This window comes from Lampris incognitus, chromosome 14 (genome assembly GCF_029633865.1).
Source record: "Lampris incognitus isolate fLamInc1 chromosome 14, fLamInc1.hap2, whole genome shotgun sequence".
NCBI lineage: Eukaryota > Metazoa > Chordata > Actinopteri > Lampriformes > Lampridae > Lampris > Lampris incognitus.
Window position 1 is genome coordinate 19507948 of NC_079224.1, and position 18300 is coordinate 19526247.

The 18300-nt window shown below is 41.3% G+C and overlaps 3 protein-coding genes across 4 annotated transcripts; 1 reads left to right on the plus strand and 2 right to left on the minus strand.

Moving 5' to 3' along the window:
• Positions 1–251: 251 nt before the first annotated feature.
• catip (ciliogenesis associated TTC17 interacting protein) lies at positions 252–9061 on the minus strand. Its single transcript, XM_056293814.1, has 9 exons — positions 8947–9061; positions 3260–3445; positions 3060–3115; positions 2859–2945; positions 2514–2681; positions 1750–1874; positions 1144–1220; positions 812–894; positions 252–564 (listed from the first exon to the last, which is right to left on the minus strand). Exons 1-9 carry the CDS (start codon positions 9059–9061, stop codon positions 391–393), a joined length of 1071 nt encoding a protein of 356 aa, XP_056149789.1. The 3' UTR covers positions 252–390.
• LOC130123472 (uncharacterized) lies at positions 4252–7841 on the plus strand. Of its 2 annotated transcripts, XR_008811327.1 has the most exons (4): positions 4252–4787; positions 5123–5350; positions 5818–6233; positions 6328–7841. XR_008811327.1 is itself a non-coding variant. In XM_056292642.1 (3 exons), exons 1-3 carry the CDS (start codon positions 4730–4732, stop codon positions 6165–6167), a joined length of 636 nt encoding a protein of 211 aa, XP_056148617.1. In that variant the 5' UTR covers positions 4252–4729; the 3' UTR covers positions 6168–7841. The 2 variants fall into 2 exon arrangements, 1 of the variants encoding a protein (XP_056148617.1); XM_056292642.1 differs by having other exon boundaries at positions 5818–7841.
• A 1255-nt stretch (positions 9062–10316) lies between the features above and the next one.
• On the minus strand, positions 10317–18298 carry LOC130124173 (caspase-8-like). The gene is made up of 6 exons (XM_056293621.1): positions 18216–18298; positions 14316–14701; positions 12502–12533; positions 11693–11798; positions 11027–11591; positions 10317–10806 (listed from the first exon to the last, which is right to left on the minus strand). Exons 2-6 carry the CDS (start codon positions 14692–14694, stop codon positions 10647–10649), a joined length of 1242 nt encoding a protein of 413 aa, XP_056149596.1. The 5' UTR covers positions 14695–14701; positions 18216–18298; the 3' UTR covers positions 10317–10646.
• Positions 18299–18300: the final 2 nt, after the last annotated feature.

Below are 18300 nucleotides of genomic sequence, written 5' to 3' on the forward strand. Positions count from 1 at the left end.
AGATCAACCGAATAACCGAACTTAAACTCATCCCACTTTTATAAAGGTGAGCACATGTGGTTCTCTCTGACAAATAACAACTTAAAAAAAAGAAAAAAAGGCACAAAATGTTTGATGCAGACCATTTTATTCAAACGCGAATAAAGCTTTGGACAATATAGCAGAGCTCAAATGGTTTATTAACGCTTGTATCCCAATGTTATCTTTGACTCTTTCTTTTGACACCACTAGGCTACGTCAGCTGTCACTCGGTATAAAGGACAAGAGTTTGAACGTGTCAAAGCTGTTTCATCTAAGCTTAATAATATGTAAGTGAAGGATGTGAAAACAGAAGGGTCCGTGATGAAGGCCGAGATACGACCTCAAACGTGCTCTCAGAGTGAGGATGTGTTACAAGCTTGGCCCCGGATGGCGACGGGAGGAAAAAGGGAGGAAGTACTCTCTGGCAAACCGGAAGATGTCGTCTGGTTTCTTTAGCAACATGAACTGCATGAAGTCAGCCATGAGGGCACGGAGGTGTGGATCCTGTCTCAAGTATGAGGCATGGTCCGCTTCAAGTTCCGCCTAGAGATGGAAACGCACACACACACACACATGCAAATTGACATTTTCAGCGTTTGTGTTGTGATCAGAAGAATTGTTAAGAAGAAAATGAATACATAGATGTTTTGTGCATGCATGGAAAGTAAATTTAGTCTGCACAAGCACAACTAATTTTTACAGTTGTTCCTGGATATCTGACTGTGATGTGTTCATTTTTCACCCCCCGAGCAAGAAGGAAAGATGATTGAGTTGCAGAGCTGTTGCTCACCTTTCTGTCCAGGAATTTAGAGCGCATCTGCATGTCCTCTTCCCAAACCAGCGGCCTCCTCACAAAGACTGGTTTGTCATCATCTAAGACACACACACACACACACACACACACACACACACACACACACACACACACACACACACACACACACACACACACACACACACACACACACACACACAGAAAGAGAGGGAGAGAAATGTTCTAAGATATCTACTTTGATACAAATGGAAGTAGAAGATAATTCATGGTTTGTGTGTGTGTGTGTGTGTGTGTGTGTGTGTGTGTGTGTGTGTGTGTGTGTGTGTGTGTGTTAGTGGGCAGACTACCATTTTCCAGCTCTGCTGGAAGCCGCAGAAGCCTCATGGTGGCTGGTGACCCCACCTGCACCCTGCTGGCCAGATGCCTTGTAAGAGAAAATTAACTGTTTATCGTGACAAGTCAGGTCAGGTCATATTGATTCGTAGTCTTTTAACAGGTTTGTCACAAAATGCTTTGCTAATTTCCAACTGATATATACTGAAAAAACAAAAAAAAACAAAAACAGGACGACACATCACAAATACAAGTTGTGAGGTCAGGGTTTGTGTGTGTTTTCATGTGTCCAATATGTGTGTGTTAAAAAAGTAACTGTTTATAAGAAGATAAATTAAATAGAATAAATGCAATAAAATATAGGGGTTGTGTACACTAAAACATCCCAGTGTATCTGGAAATTTCCCTAATTAGTATTATTATTAATATTGTTTTTTTTGTCACTGCCATCATACGTAATCTGTTAAAACAATGCTAATGCTTTAAAATCACCCCAATGAACGAATTTCATCACCAGGATGCACAGTAAATTACCCAAACAATACTAATGAAACTTTGCACAGGGGTATGCACTGAAACTCTCCAGTTGCCATGCTCTGAAGAAGCGATGTTGATCTTACCCATCAGGTAGGAAGTAGGACTGCCAGGAAGCAGGGATTTCCTCCAGAGAGTCAACTGTTCTTTCCACCCCAAATACCTCGATCATCTCACACCCGACTTCCATCTTCTTTGGACCAAGCTCACTCTAACCACAAACAGACAGTAATCTAATTGGACAAATTGTCCTTGGGAATATCCAATGACCAAAGCCTCCTTCAGACTAAAAATTTGATTTTTTTTTGGGATCTCAAATATGACAAACACACACCCTACCCTATTTTATGATTGCTACCATAACATCTCTGACTCATCAACCTTGAGCTTGAAAAAAAAAAGTGGCAGACTAGATTATTTGGATGTGTTGCTAGCTTTACCGTATTGCACATATCCTGTCCCACATATTGCAGTGGGACAGGATAGGGAAGAATATTTGGCCCTGAGAATGCCAAGCTGTCGTTCTTCCTGTTCAGTGGCTAAACACACGTAGCTATGCATTTTCATTGGGTGCATCTTTAATTTGATGACATCAAACACCAAAGCAATTGCTAGGGTTCTGGGAAGACCCTGACTGCAGTTGTAGAGCATTGGCACAGTAAGATGCGATGCCAATGCCAAAGAACACTGCTGTGCTGTACCCAGAATAGTTTTCCTAGGATACGGAACCACTGGTCCTTTAACACCAAAGGTGATCCCAGGAAAAACCCAGAATTTCAGTTTGGTGTGAAACAGGTACAAGTGATATCTCAACAATACATTTAAATACTTAACACAACTGACTACTTACGTAGGTGGTGCGGGTGATGTGTAATTCTTGGTCAAAGGTGATGAAATTAATGTTCTCTGGAACCTTCTTCCTGAGAGCAAGGATCCGCATTAGGAGCAAGTTGGAACCTTCAGTTACCAAGCCTCTAAGGACAGACATTGGATAAGAAATGGTATCCTTTGTCTCCTGCTGTAGACACACACACACACACACACACACACACACACACACACACACACACACACACACACACACCCCAATTAGTTCACACTAAAATAGTTTGAAACCTATGGCACAACTTTAAACCTTAAATCTCACTCAAGAAGGCTCTGGTCAATTGACTCTTCATGATTGTTTTTCCCTTACCTCCCCTATAGTGGTAACCTTATTGATAATCATCTGACCGTCTTGTTGCACCATGTGACATCTCCTTTGCAATCTGTGGTGCTGAAGCTGAAAATTGGATTGAAGTGGTTTGGGCTCAAACGCAAAAGCAAAAAGCAAATAAATAAATAAAATAAAATAAAAATAAGAAAGAAAGCAATTAAGAACACGTTGCTGACTCACCTTGAGAAACTCATGACAGTCTAGCTCCAGTGTCTCCAGATACGTCGATAGGTAGGCTAACATGGACATTTCATGGATTGAATGACAGGATAAAGACAGGGTATGTTTTACACGTTTGATAACAGGCAAATTGTTGAGTCTAACCTGTGATTTCCCCTCTTTCCCCCTGTCAAAACCCTCGCCCTTCCATCTCCCATCACCTGTCACTGTTGTTCCACACGGTGTGTCATCGATGGTTCCTTGGCTGGAGGCACGCAGCAGCAAACAGGGCTGCTGGCCTCGGAGGGCAAACTCCACCGTCACCGTGAACTCCCCCAGCTCTCTCCCGCCCTCGGACACTGTCACCAGAGAGTCTGAGAATAAACACTTCTGCAGCTCTCCAAGTTCTACGTCACACGTCCAAAGAGAGAGAGAATGGGGGGGGTGGAGAGGGAGAGAGAAAAGTGTCACTCGTTGGTAGGAAATAAGTAGTGGTGCATTGGTTATTTTTTATTCATTATTCAAATGTCATTGAGCTGACTTGACCTAACTTTTCATGTTTTGGTTTAAGAACAACTGGGCCGTATTGGTCCGAATATAATACTTTTTTTTTTCCTGGAAGTATGTCTGAAAAAGTGGAGTCATCTTATATTCGGAGTCTAGACTTTTAAATGTCAATATACATTCACAACAGCAGATGGCGCTAAATATCCATAAAACGAGTGCTCCCCTCCTGTCTGCAGCGGGCCCATGTTGGCTGGACTGGCCAGCCTTACTGTACACGCGACTGTCGCTGAGCGACCGAGTGATCAGTTTGACACGATTGGCCGCTGGATCAGGTGACCAACGACGGTTTCAGCGAGCAGCGACCAACGACGTCACTGAAGTTACACGATTGGTCGCTCGACCAACCACGTTGCTGGTAAACACGGAAGTAAGTTTCCCTATTTATTTATTTATTTAAATGAATGACAAAGAACATACAAGACATTACAATAAGAAACAATAAACGTACATAAACTTAACATTGAACACAGGGGTACAATCGATTATGCAAATGTTAAATTAAATTTCTCAAAAATATTAACAGTTCGAATTTCTTTTTACATAAATGAATGGTCTTTTTTAAAAAAAAAATTTCTGATTTTTCCCATTTTTCTCCCAATTTAGTGGCCAATCGATCCCTATTTTAATTCAAACACCCTCCCTCGTACTGCATGCGTTCGCCAACTGCATCTCTCCGGCCGGCAGTCTCGAAGGAGACCGCCTCCCCACTTTCGTGACAAGGCGACTCCAGGCCGAACCACTGTTTTTTTCCGATACACCAGAGACGCATTCACGTGACGAACACAAGCCGACTCCGCCCCCCTCCCGAAGACAGCGTTTGCCAATGATTGCTGCTTCATCGAGTCCGGCCATAGTCGGATCTGACGAGACCGGGGCGCGAACTCCAGTCCCCAGTGGGCAACTGCGTCCACACAAAGCCGATGCTTAGACCGCTACACCACCGCGGACCCTTAAATGAATGGTCTTAACGACCTGGCGTCCATATGCGTGGACGTCACATTTTGGGTTATATTACCACAGTCGTTAATTCTGCTTAACTGGGGCCTTATGGCCACGTATGTGGACACTTACACTCCCATCTAGTGGTGTCAGAAGAGTACAACACACTACGGGAAAAATTCAAAATGGCGGCGAGCGCAAGGGAAGGTTCGGGTGGCCACTCCAAACACAAACATCGACAAGGTAAGAAGTCCAATCATATTTCATGGCTTATTCTGATTTAGATATGCATAAAAGCATTGTAAGTTTGCCATGACATTGCAAATTTGACAAAAATTAGTAAAAGTAATGATTTAGTATGCCGCTAAACATGATGTACACGTATGAGGGACTTAGTTTGGTTGAAAATGTTAATATGTTAGCAAAAATGTGCACATGTAAATTAGCTTATAGCTAACTCTGGTGCAGCTAAAAAGCTGTACATTGTCCCGGTGAAATAAATAACAATTAAATACATACATACATACATACATAAATTACACTGATTTGTATTTGATTTTTCATGATTTTATTTCCAGAGCGTTTTTATGTGCAAATAGCACTGGAGCTACTTGAGTTACTTGATGGAGACAAGTCAGATTTGAAAAACTTGTCTGACAACGATGATGCCATCCTGGATGCTGATAACCAACCCTCACCACGGGAGCAAAGCAGCAGTGAGGATGACAGTAGTGATGATGAGGACCCCATTCCTCAGCCCACTGAGCACAGCAGGGGACGTAAACATCTCCGTGGTGAAAATAAAGGTTAGCCAAGACCCAGTGGATATTTGTTTATTTTAGGCAGTTAGGGCTTCAGGGCTAGGTGAAGGATTGGGAGGAAAATGTATAGACATGGCACCATTGAATGTTTGTAGCAAAATGCTAATTTACAACACTTGTTGACAGAGTCAGGGACAGGTACAGGTTCAGACTATGACGTTGCCAGATCCCACACTCCCAGACGTCACCGTCAAACTCAGCAGATTGAGGCTGATGGCTCAAATGATGGCCCGGAAGAGCCAACACCAGGACCAAGCCCTCAGGGACAGTCCAATAAAAGTAATTGCTCTTATTTTGGCACGCCTTGAGGGTAAATCTTCAAATTTAATACAAATGTCCACTCAGATTCAACAATGTTATGTACCAATACACCTCAGTGAATTGCTTGCATGGGTATATGCGTAACTTACTTTGCAATAAGTACTATTTTTATTCTGATTCTGGTTGTGCAGGACGTGGAATGCGCTGGAGGGCTACTCCATTGACGCCAAACCTTGCTGAGTTTGAGCATGAAGACGAAACTGAGCAAGACAGAAATGGCTGGACCCCACTAAACTATTTTGAACAGTATATAGATAAAGATTTGATGAAAATTATTTCAGATTGCTCTAATGCTATGTCACTGTCTAGGAGTGGGGGCCTACTCAACACATCAGTAGATGAGGTTTACCATTTTTTTGGTGCCTGTATTTTGATGTCCTGTGTCCAATACCCAAAAATCAGGATGTACTGGTCCAATGCCTTGAGATTCACTGCCATCACTGACAGATTCACACGTGACAGATTCTTCAGACTGAGGTGATCATTAAAAGTGCTAATTGATGATGATGTGCCAGAAGACCTGAGGAAGAGTGACAAAATCTGGAAGGTGAGGCCTTTTCTGGATCGGATTCTGCAAGGCTGCATTTCTCAGACTCGACCTGAATGCGTATCTATTGATGAGCAGATGATTCCTTTCACAGGAGCCTGTCCGTGCAGACAATATCTGCCAATGAAGCCAAACCCAGTTGGCATAAAGAACTTTGTTTGTGCTTCAACAGATGGCATTGTGCTGGACTTTGATCTGTATCAAGGTACAGGTGCACTGCTTGAGCAGGTCGAAGAACCAGAGGGTCTGGGTTTGGGAAGCTTAGTCATGGCTCGTCTGTGTCAAACTCTGCATCGTGGCACAAAAGTGTATTGTGACCAGTTCTTCACAAGCATCCAAGGTGCAGAACAAATGATGAAGAAGGAGCTGTAAATGACTGGTACAGTAATGAAGAACCGAGTTGCTGCAGCAGTGCAGAAGTTACCCACTGACAAAACCATGAAAAACGCAGGAAGAGGTACCTCAACAGAAGCTTCCACTGAAGATGGAAAGTTATGTGTAGTGAAGTGGTATGACAACAAACCAGTACTAATGATGTCTGTTGTTCATGGTACACAGCCTGAAGACACCTGCCAGCGCTCGGACAAGAAATTGAAACAATATGTGTCTGTCTCGTGACCAAGCATTGTCCGTGAGTACAACCTCAAGATGGGTGGAGTTGATTTTGTTGATAGAATGATTAGTTACTATCACATGAGCGCCCGTACTAAGAAGTGGACAATGCGGATGCTAATGCACTTCACGGATCTGGCTTTAGCCAACAGCTGGCTACTCTACCGCAAAGACCTTACAATATGTGGTGCACTAAAGAAGAGCATCATGCAGTTCCTTGAGTTCCGTATAGAAGTGGCTAAGACCCTCTTGGCCCAGCATGACAGTCAAGGAAACGATGCAGACCTTTCAGAACTGTCAGAGGAAGAAGACGATTCAAAACAAGGGAAAAAACGTCCAGTGACAGCGGTGCCCCATGTCTCAGTCCGCAGGAGGGCTAATGCACATCTCCCAGAGATGATCAGCCTGAAGAACACAGCGCGCTGCAGAGCAGCAGGCTGCACTGGAAGAACCCGAGTGCGTTGTGTGACCTGCAAAGTGTTCTTGTGCTTGCAAGCCGATCGCAACTGTTACACAGCCTTTCACACATAGGTGTGTACATGTTCCTAAAGAAAAGGCATTCCTATTTTTTTTACATGACCAATGCAAAATGCTTTGAATGTTTTATATTTTGTGACAGGCATATGACATCTTCCTGCAACTGCAACAGCATTTCGAATGAGCCATTCTGTAGCTGTGACTGTCCAAAAGGGGCAAAAATGCTGTGTTTTCATTTTGTTTTTTGCACTCTGATATTCAAAAATGTTAAAAAATATGTTTGTATGTGTTATTAATACATGCAAAAGCAGTCAGGAAAAAAACTGCTGTGTTCAGGGTGGAAATAAAGAGTTTTTCACTCTATTACACAAAGGTGACTTTATTGTGTTTATGGAAATTCAGAACGAGTGTCCACATATGTGGACATAATTTTTCTCTAAAAGTGCATCATATCAAAAGAAGATGCTTAGTTTTTATACTTATCAGGTTCCAATAAGCCCAAATAGCAAAGACGAATAAAAAAATGCATATCAAACAAGAGCTCGGGTCTTATTAATGTAGTTTTGCACGTCTATCAAAAATACATTTAGTTTGGGTTTTTCCCCCCATTCCATTTCATTCTATGCACAAAGAATCTGCCAAGAATAATTAATAAATTTACAACAAACATCATGTCGGGGTCTTTATGTATGGAGTTAAATAGAAGTAGGATATCTGGCAAGGTAAGATTGAAAGAGGTTTTTCTAAGAATAAAATCTGATGAATCCGTCCAAAATTTACTAACTTGTGGGCAGTTCCAGAAAAGGTAGCTTAGAGATTCAAAGACATTTTCACAGAATACACATTTATCATCAATGTCTATTTTAAAGACATTGAAGAAGAGACATTAAAGAAGAAACGGATCCTGACCAAATACAGGCTCAGTGACCACCACAGGAAGACACAGACAAATATGGCTACCCAGAGAGGAGCGTATATGTGGTCACTGCTCGAAAGGGGAGGTAGAAACAGAGATGCACTTCCTCCTCCACTGTGAGAAGTTCTCTTCAGGGAGAGACTTCCACTTCCAGGAAATAGCCAAGAAAGCACCAAACTTCCAAATGTTAAGCCCAGAGGAGAACCTGGCAATTCTCCTGGGCGAGGGAACAACAGCTCCTCTGGCGGCTAAATACGTATCTGCCTGCCACAGCCTACGGGACTCAACCACTCTGAGACCCCCAAGATATATGCTGTTGAGTCACTGCATTCAACTGTGTGGCATTTGTTGCGCTGTACTGTATGGCAGTGAGGAAAAAAAGGCTTGACTGCTTAGGTGGGCAAAGATATGGAGCATGCTTATGTGATGACACCTATATATTAATGTGTGATGTAATGTGAACTTGATGAGTGTTTAATATGTGATGTAATGTTTTAGTCTTTTGCAAACTGCTTTGGCAACGGCAGGTTTTCATGCTAATAAAGCTATTTGAATTTGAATTTGAGAGAGAGAGAGGGGGGGAGAGAGAGACTTTAAGTACGGAGGAGAAAGATGCCAAAACAAGATGCTTGTAGCGGCCATCCGCCGTAATGCCAACTCTTCTCAAACCCTTGAGGTAATGTTAAAAACAACGAAACGCAAAATTACCAACGCTGAAGAGAAATTTGATCGCTTCGTCGGAAACCGTAGACTTGTCGATCCTTGGCTCTTCAGCCTCAGCTGCAGGAACGACAGCAGTCTCGCCTTCAGAGGGAATTTCCATGACACCGCACGATAGCCTACAGCTGCGTACTGTCTCAATTTCTATAAAAAATAACCCCTGCGTGGGTTAAACTGTTTGCTAGACAGTTAAGTGATGTAACAACATAAACTACCTTTTCATTTTTCGCCTGCATAACAAGGATACGGAGTAGATACAGAAAAGAACGTTGCAGCTAAATCACGTTACCAAGGCAACGACGCTGTTGTACCGTAATACTATTGTAGCGCCGCAGCAGATCAAATACAACATGACTACCACACTAGTGCTCCTCTCTAAACCAGGGACATTAATAGTTACTCATAGGTTAGTTAAATGGGACAGGTTTTTTTTGTACTGATTGAAAATGTACAATTACTTGACAATTAACAAATCAGAATATTAAAAAATGCTCTTGAAAATCGAACAGAGCACACAATATAAATGTACCAAAGTAGAGATTTTTTTAAGTTTTAGTGGTCGTCAGATGGCTTCTATTATGTTCAAAATCTTTTTTGTTGGTCTTTTCTTGAAATATTTAAGTGCACTCAATAAGTTTATGAATACTTTTATTTTTTTACATTTATGAACGGAAAGCTTCCCTAAATTTGTTAAAATGTTTGAGATAGATTCAATGTTTTAATCCTCAATTATTTAATCCTCCATAGATTTTGTAACCTATTATAAGGTTACAAAATCTCCAATAAACTCTACTAAAGGGAAAATGTTTGTTTGACCCAAATGCTATCATTGAACAAACTATTCACTCACCGGTTGGAATTTTTGTGCGAGAATCTGAGTTTGACTGTCCCATGATAAACACAAGCAGTCTGTTTGCATTAGCAGCAATTCCCCTTTTGACTTGACTGACTGAGGAAATAGACTGGAGCATCAGCTCCAGCTCTGCCAATAGATCATTGCCTTTGCTGCCATTCATTTTGTATAAGATCAATTTTAAGGTGAATGAAGCCAGTGTCTCCAAAACCTTACTTTGCAGCTGCAATATCTTCCAATGCATACTTTGATGAATGACTACAATGTAGAAACATTTTTGGGAACATTTGTAATGTAATTTGTGGTTAAAGCATTTCATGCAGTGAATAAAAAAAAATGCAGCTTGATCATTTTTTGGCAGTGGGATTGTAAAAATATTCACATTTGACATGAAACAGATCATCAACACAGTTGGAAAAAAAAGGTAAAATTTTATTTTAACAAATGAAGTTATACAAATATAGAGAAGATCGATATGCAATCTAAAAAATTATAAGGGAAGACAACTAAAACTAGCTTCTAAATTACAAAAAAGTTATGGATCTTTGTGGAAAATGTTGCATGTAAATGCTATATGTGGTCCTCAATAACCTAGATGAGCTCACAAGATCATGAGAGCTGTATATTTGATGGCTGAATAGCACTAAAATGACTTGTTATTGAAGCACCGTTATTCCTCTTAAATCTCTGTAAACTGTTTCAAATGTTTTCTTATACACAGAAACAATTCTAACTAATTCTTGGACAGAGAGAGAGGCATGTCGATAGTTTCTGAATAAAACATTAGTCAAGATATGAAGCATACAGTGTTTATATGCAAACATTTCCTGGTAATTCAGCCTTCGCTGGAGTGTGGTGAGAAGACAAGCCTCTTCCTCAGCGTGACTCTTCTAATTTCAGGGATCTGCTTGGCTATACCAGGACAGGCATTGGGAATCTCTTTTTGGCTTACTTCATCATTTACCCGATAGAGAATTTCCATGAGGTCATCGCCCCTGAAAGAGACATAAAGTGCAGGGTACACAAACATGTAATACATGTAATAATCACAAATTCAGCGATCAGATCAAGTGCACAGCATGTAATGCAATGGTGTTCCATCAGATGGTGAGGTTTATAAAATATTGTGGACAAAGTACACAACATTCCCTCATCGACATAAAACTGATATAAGCCACAGCTTCCTTAACACATAAAGTTACTATTCTGATTTACCTGGGACAGTATTCTTTCATTTGGTGACACACAGACTGGATGAACCAGCTCCCGTGTTCATTGTGTCTGTACGCAACGCAATTCTCTACGGTGGCAATTGCTACCAGAAAATCTGCTTCAACGGGGATGAACTCCACCAGAGTAGGGAAAGCATCATCTTCCATTTGCGGCTCTGAAGAATCTACCGCAATTCCTCGGTGCTTATCCCTCCCTTGGCAGGCCTGGATGAAGAACACTTTGGGTTTGTTGTTAAGGGCAGAGCAGTTTAATCCATTAAAGGTGGAAGTTATTTTATTAAGGGGGATGGTCTTTCCATCAACTCCTTTGATACCATCCTTATCCCCATGACTCAGAATGCAGCAGACAAAAGCATCACCATGGTGAGGAATCTCTTTTATATCAGTGAATTCACTGTTCGCCCACTCCTTGACACCAAACTTCTGCAGTTGGGAAAAGTCTTTCGAAGAGGCGAAGAGTTGTAATGCCTGATCCATCTGGTCTTTGGTTTGGTCTTTACACATTACCACTCTGAACCCCAGTCCGCTCAAGACCTCTGCGAAACTATCTGCAGGGAGAGAAAAAATGGCCATTAACTCATTAAGCTTCAACTATCAATGTAATAAGATAAAGGTGTAATGTTGTAAGCGTATCTATTCCAGAACATACAGGCATCCTTGTCTGTTCCATTTCTCCTTTTTAAACTCTCAAAGTTCTCGTTGTTGATGATCACACAGAGACCAGTTGGCTTGGTGGCTAGCTGATACTGGTCATCCTAAAAAAGCATTGTGGACAGGTCTAAAGTTTGAAACAAATACATGATGAAGTGCCATACAACCATTTCAAAAACTACTGGGTCTGCAAGACATAACCAGCTCTCATAGTTACCAAGCATCTCAGAGTAGGAAATCTGCCCATCAACATTTGTTTCCTAGGAAAGATTTCCAACATTCATCTGTACTTAGATGAATATTCAGGTGCTGCAGCTCATTATGAGTTCCCAGCTAATGCATACATTCTGTAACAACAGGGATGCTTGACGATGTGGAGTTTAAAAAGAGAAATTGACTTGCTCTAAATTGTATACTCTTTGTCACTGACTTCATCCAACATGCAATCTTATATGCCCTATGTGTTTACAAAGAATTGCATATAATCTTAAATAATGCCACACAAACTTGAATCAGTTCATCTAGATGAGTAATAAAATGTTTCTCCCAATAAACGTTGTGTTCAGATGAACACAACTTTCAACTTTCTGTGAAGCCTCTCACAAGTAATCTCAATTTAAGAGCAACTTGATAACAGATTGAGAAGTTTGTGTACATGTAATTTACACAAACGTCTCTTCTCATTACATGAGTACATGTATTTACATGTACGCATGTGCTGGTGCTCTCGTAAGATGGAAATTTTCCAAGAAGTAATGCGAATCCTGAAAAACATCCATAATTACCACACAATAAAGGTGCCATCACCTTTTTTCTCTTTGACGCTGGGGACATGGCATCTGGAATAATAAGTTTGAGAAAATTACACCTAAAGCTATAAAATTTGACAACATCTTAAAAATTAAGATGAATTCTTACTAATTTCTGAAAAGTAGTACAACAGGGTAGCATATAATTGCCAGTAGAAATCAGGAGCATACATACACTGCTCAAAGGGAACACATAAGCAATGCAATGTAGCTCCAAGTCAATCACACTTTTGAGATATCAACCTGTCCAGTTAGGAAGCAACACTGATTTGTGAATCAATTTCACCTGTTGGTAAATTGTCTAATTTCCACCTGGTGGAAATTAGACAATTTGTAAGACAACTCCTATAAAAGGAATGGATTTGCAGGTGGTGGCCACAGACCATTTGCCTGTCCTCATCTTTTCTGGCCGATCTTTGGTTAGTTTTTCATTTTGCTAGTGCCCTCACCACTAGAGGTGGCATGAGGCGGTATCTGCAACCTACAGAAGTTGCTCAGGTAGTGCAGCTCATCCAGGATGGCACATCAATGCGTGCTGTGGCAAGAAGATTTGATGTGTCTCCCAGCACAGTGTCCAGAGCATGGAGGAGGTACCAGGAGACAGGCCAGTACACCAGGAGACGTGGAGGGGGCCGCAGGAGGACAACAACCCTGCAGCAGGACCGCTATCTGGTCCTTTGTGCAAGGAGGAACAGGAGGAGCACTGCCGGAGCCCTACAAAACGACCTTCAACAGGCCACTAATGTGCAGATTTCTGCTCAAACAGTGAGAAACAGAATGCATGAGGATGGTATGAGGGCCCGACGTCCACAATTGGGGCCTGTGCTCACAGCCAAACACCGTGCAGCCCGATTGACCTTTGCCAGAGAACATCTTGGTTGGCAGATTCGCCATTGGCGCCCTGTGCTCTTCACAGATGAGAGCAGGTTCACACTGAACACATGTGACAGACGTGAGAGAGTCTGGAGACGCTGTGGAGAACGTTCTGCCCCCTGCAACATCCTCCAGCATGACCGGTTTGGCGGTGGGTCAGTGATGGTCTGGGGAGGCATATCCTTGGAGGGCCGCACAGACCTCTACATGCTAGCCAGAGGTACCATGACTGCCATTAGGTACCGGGATGAGATCCTCAGACCCATTGTCAGACCATATGCTGGTACAGTGGGCCCTGGGTTCCTGCTCATGCATGACAATGCTCGTCCTCATGTGGCCAGAGTGTGTCAGCAGTTCCTGTATGTCGAGGGCATTGATGCTATGGACTGGCCTGCACGTTCCCCAGACCTGAATCCAATTGAGCACCTCTGGGACATCATGTCTCGTACCATCCGCCAACGCGATGTCGCACCACAGACTGTCCAGGAGTTGACCGATGCCCTGATCCAGGTCTGGGAGGAGATCCCTCAGGAGACCATCCGTCGTCTCATCAGGAGCATGCCCAGACGTTGTAGGGAGTGCATACAGGCACGTGGAGGCCACACACACTACTGAGCCTCATTTTGAATCGTCTTGAAGAATTTCCACAGAAGTTGGATCAGCCTATGTTCTCATTTTCCACTTTGATTTTGAGTGATTCTGAATCCAGACCTTAATGGGCTAATGATTTTGATTTCCATTGATCATTCTTAGGTTATTTTGGTCTAAACACATTCCTCTGTCTAATAAATAAAGATTTTCAGCTAAAATATTTCATTCATCGAGGTCTATATTGTGTTTTTAGGTGTTCCCTTTATTTTTTTGAGCAGTGTATGATGGTTGACATGTGAATTACAATCTACTACTACATTATGAAGCGTGTGTGTTAGGTAGGTGTACCTTTGCTTGAGACTGGACTAACTTGCAGTTTAGGAGGATCACCAGAGGCTGCAACAGGATAACTTTGGAAGGGGTTAGATGAAGGAGTGCCATCCCATTCTATGTGCCCCAGTTTTGGAAAAGTATTTTTGATGTCCTCATCAGTTTTTATTATGTGCAAGAAGGCCCGGCAGATGTCATCTCCCTTATTCATGATCTTATCCACAAGACGAGTGACGTGCCCCTCCACATCTTCTCTACTGATGTCTTTGAGGTTGTTATACTCACGTGTAGTTACAAGTTTATTCTCAAAAACCTTGTCAAGTATGCGTTTGTAGTCTGCAGACAGAATATCCTGCAGAGCTGTCTTATTCCGCCTGATGTTGTCATGAGCAGCCATCTGAAAACTGTGAGCGAGAGAGAGAGAGAGAGAGAGAGAGAGAGAGAGAGAGAGAGAGAGAGAGAGAGAGAGAGAGAGAGAGAGAGAGAGAGAGAGAGAGAGAGAGAGAGGGACTAAGGCGGTCATTATGACCGTTTTGGATTTTCAAAGTTTAATAACTTTGTGGGGAAAAAAAAAGATACAGACCTACTGCTCCCTGAATTCTCCTAAAACTCCATATATTTGCAATAAAACAAGTTTTGGACCAATTGCACAAAAAGTTATGATAAGATCTACCTAAAACGACCATGAGTGGTCAAAATGACCGCTTGTATTTTGCGTGTGATCGTGCGCGTCATGTCACTATTTATGATGTGTTTTGGTTGCATCATTTTCTTCGCGAACTTCATTGCTCTGTCCTAGAAAAAAACTAGAATTCTCCAGTGCAGAGTAATAGTCTAAATTTAATTGTTGATTTTTGCCAACATGTCTGGGTACAAACGCTGTTTCAGATGCACCATGACTACCACTGAGGCGTTGCAGTAGTTACAGGTGTTGGACCATTTTACATTGTTTTAAAAATAGTATCAAATTTGTTAAAAAGTTAATTTTTTGTGTCAGTTAGTTTCTTAACAGACATGAATTAATATCTCAATTGGGTATTTATCTTGACAGAATATAGAGTTTAAAAACCGTGGCGGTCAAAATGGAAGTGGAATGAGCATAGGTAAGATAAGCAATCTTAGATCCGCAGATGACACGGTACTAGCAGCTGATGGACAGTGAGAGCCAAACGAAATGTTGAGTCGAGTAAATGAGGCAGGGAAAAAGAGGTTGCTCAGTTTGAATGTGAAAAAGACAAAGTGCATGAAAGTGGGTGAGTCAGACATTGCAATCTCAGTAGATGGACAAGATGTATAACACCTAGAGAGCTTCAAATACTTGGGTTCAGTTAAGAAAAATGACGGTGATTGTACAGATGACATAAAAATCAGAATTACCCTAACAAAGAAAAGAATGATGGAGATGGTACTAATATGGAAAGATAGGGGAATAAGAAAAGAAGTGAAAGTCAGTCTACTTAAAGCACTCGTCTGGCCAGTGTTGTCATATGGAGCTGAAAGTTGGACATTGAAGAAAGCGATGGTAAACAGGGTTGAGAGACGTGGCTTTATCGTAGGATGCTTTGAAAAAGTTGGACAGAGAAATGAACGAATGCGAGCATCCTTAACGAACTAGGAACAAAAAGAAGACTAATGGCACATAGTATAATGAAAAGAAAGCGATCATTCTTTGGGCATACCTGTTGTCCAGGTGGAAGTAAATTAACAAAGACAGCGATTGCGCAAGAGAGGCCGACTGAAAAGGCAGTATCATGATGACATCAAAGAATGGATTAGTCTGAAAATATTGGAGGCAACAAGATCAGCTCAGGACAGCAAGAACTGGAGGAGACTTGTTTAGCAAGCATGTCATCCTGATGGTGCTGGCAACCCTCGCTAACGAGGAAGCCTTGAAGAAGAAGAAGAAGAAGAAGAAGAAGAAGGCGGCAGTCAAAATGACCACCCACAGTCGTTCAAGTAGTTTTTAAGTTCTAGTCGTTGTTTAGGACTGTTTCAATATTTATTCTCAGTTCTTTTTTTACATTTAACGTTTTATAGGCCTTATTACGTTTGTTAGATTAGCAATGTGTGTTTTCCGTTTTGCTTTTCAGGTAATATTTTCACTTTTTCAATTTTGCTATTCAAGTTCGACCATGTCTGTCTTAAGTTTAAATTGTTTAAAAATAGTATTATAGTTGTTAAAAATGTTAATTGTGGTGTCAGTTGTTTCCTAACAGACATAATACTGCTGGTTTAATTGAGGTGGGTGGGATGAGGTGGGGGATGAATTGAATTTAGTGACGCAATTGTGTTCCTTTCTGTATGCATGAATGTGAAAGCATGTGTATACATGGATGTTTTTAATGCGGACCCCCATGGCCCCCTGGCTGTTGCCTTGGGTAACAGCTAATGGGGATCTAAATTAACTTACACATACATAGGCAATGCATTGATATCTCAATTGGGTATTTATCTTGACAGAATATAGAGTTTAAACCTGGCGGTCATTTTGACCATCCATGATCGCTTTAGGTAGGGGTGAAATCCCAGTTGTTAATCAAATAGAATTTTTCTGTAGCTAGTTCCTCTCCTCTACCAGCCAATTTGCCAAACAGCCAAATGGTTTCTTTCAGAGGTGGCAAAAGTACACACATTCTTTACTCAAGTAGAAGTACAGATACTTGTGTAAAAATAGACTGGTAAAAGTAGAAGTACTGATTCAACTTCTTTACTCAAGTTGAAAAGTAAAAAGTACAGGCTCTGAAATGTACTCAAAGTATAAAAGTAAAAAGTACAGCCTCGGCCATTTCACCATGTCACCTTTATTTTTAGTCAAAGTTACATTATCACTGTGTTTTAATTTAGTTGAAGGCACAGATTAATTTGAAAAGTATAGCCCGAAAATAGTCCTTGGTGAAAAGATCGTTTTATGAATTCAAACGTCCATGACTTTTATCAAGGCACCGTGAATATTAGCCAGAGAAGTAGATCATTTCATGATAGGCTTATCCCCTGAAAATATGAATAAAAACAAACAAAACATGCGACAACACCGGTGTAGTCCCTTTTCCCCAAAGCATTCAGCTTTACTATTATCTTAACCATTCCAACTTCAAATCAAATTAAGCCCGTCTGGTATCGCGAGACTATCTGAGATCATCTCCACTAAGCGTTTAGAGACTGACTTATGAATCTACAGGGTTATAATGTTAATAATCGATAATTCCCCCCGAATATATTAAAACTAAAGTAACGAGCCTGATTTGAAAATGTAAGGAGTAGAGAGTACAGAAATTTGTGTTAAAATGTAGGGAGTAAAAGTAAAAAGTTGTCAGAAAAATAAATATTCAAGTAAAGTACAGATACCTGAAAAATCTACTTAAGTTCCCACCTCTGCTTTCTTGTGCTCTAGGCGGAAGTTGGGCAGATTAAAATATTGAAGTGTTTCGATCCATAATATGGCCCGGAGACACGATGTCAGGTCAATTGGTGAGTTTTATTGCCCTTATTTTTTTTATTACACCCACGACTCGCACTAGCTGCTCGCCGTGCGGACCAAAACATCAAGACGCCCACTTTCTCTCCACTCCTGCTCAAAAACCACCCCCAAAAAGCCCACCCCCATTCGTTGCTAGGATACCAAATCCTGATACGCTACAATATTGAAACCAAGTGTTAAATTTGGAAATCTATCGGTCTCTGATGACGTATCACTTTTGATCACTGAATTCAACTTCTCACCAATTACCAGTAAATGACACTGTGCGTGACCGATCTGATCGCTCCGCAAAGCCACCTCGAAACTTCGATCATCAGTACCACGCCACACGTTGGTGTAACAAGCGGGTAAATTAAAGTGTTATTTTAAGTAGCCGATCATGCTCACAGCCAATTCAAACAAGTTGTTTGAATTGTTTTATCCGATCCTAAACAACTCACTTCGGTCCCGTATAATGAGAATGTGAAGGTATCTTGAGGAGAATGTGAAAGTATCTTCACAACGAGAGCGTCATGATATCTTGAG

Excerpts from the sequence above, each read along its gene's own strand:
- LOC130123472 (XM_056292642.1), top strand. The coding sequence starts at position 4,730 with ATGGCGGCGAGCGCAAGGGAAGGTTCGGGTGGCCACTCCAAACACAAA. Across the intron at positions 4,788-5,122 it reads CAAACACAAACATCGACAAG|AGCGTTTTTATGTGCAAATA; the intron begins GTAAGAAGTCCA and ends TTTTATTTCCAG. Across the intron at positions 5,351-5,817 it reads TCTCCGTGGTGAAAATAAAG|GACGTGGAATGCGCTGGAGG; the intron begins GTTAGCCAAGAC and ends CTGGTTGTGCAG.
- catip (XM_056293814.1), bottom strand. The coding sequence starts at position 9,061 with ATGGAAATTCCCTCTGAAGGCGAGACTGCTGTCGTTCCTGCAGCTGAG. Across the intron at positions 3,116-3,259 it reads GTGTGGAACAACAGTGACAG|CCTACCTATCGACGTATCTG; the intron begins GTGATGGGAGAT and ends TGTCCATGTTAG. Across the intron at positions 895-1,143 it reads TCCAGCAGAGCTGGAAAATG|ATGATGACAAACCAGTCTTT; the intron begins GTAGTCTGCCCA and ends TGTGTGTCTTAG.
- LOC130124173 (XM_056293621.1), bottom strand. The coding sequence starts at position 14,694 with ATGGCTGCTCATGACAACATCAGGCGGAATAAGACAGCTCTGCAGGAT. Across the intron at positions 12,534-14,315 it reads TAGTCCAGTCTCAAGCAAAG|ATGCCATGTCCCCAGCGTCA; the intron begins GTACACCTACCT and ends TTATTATTCCAG. Across the intron at positions 11,799-12,501 it reads CAGCGTCAAAGAGAAAAAAG|GATGACCAGTATCAGCTAGC; the intron begins GTGATGGCACCT and ends ATGCTTTTTTAG.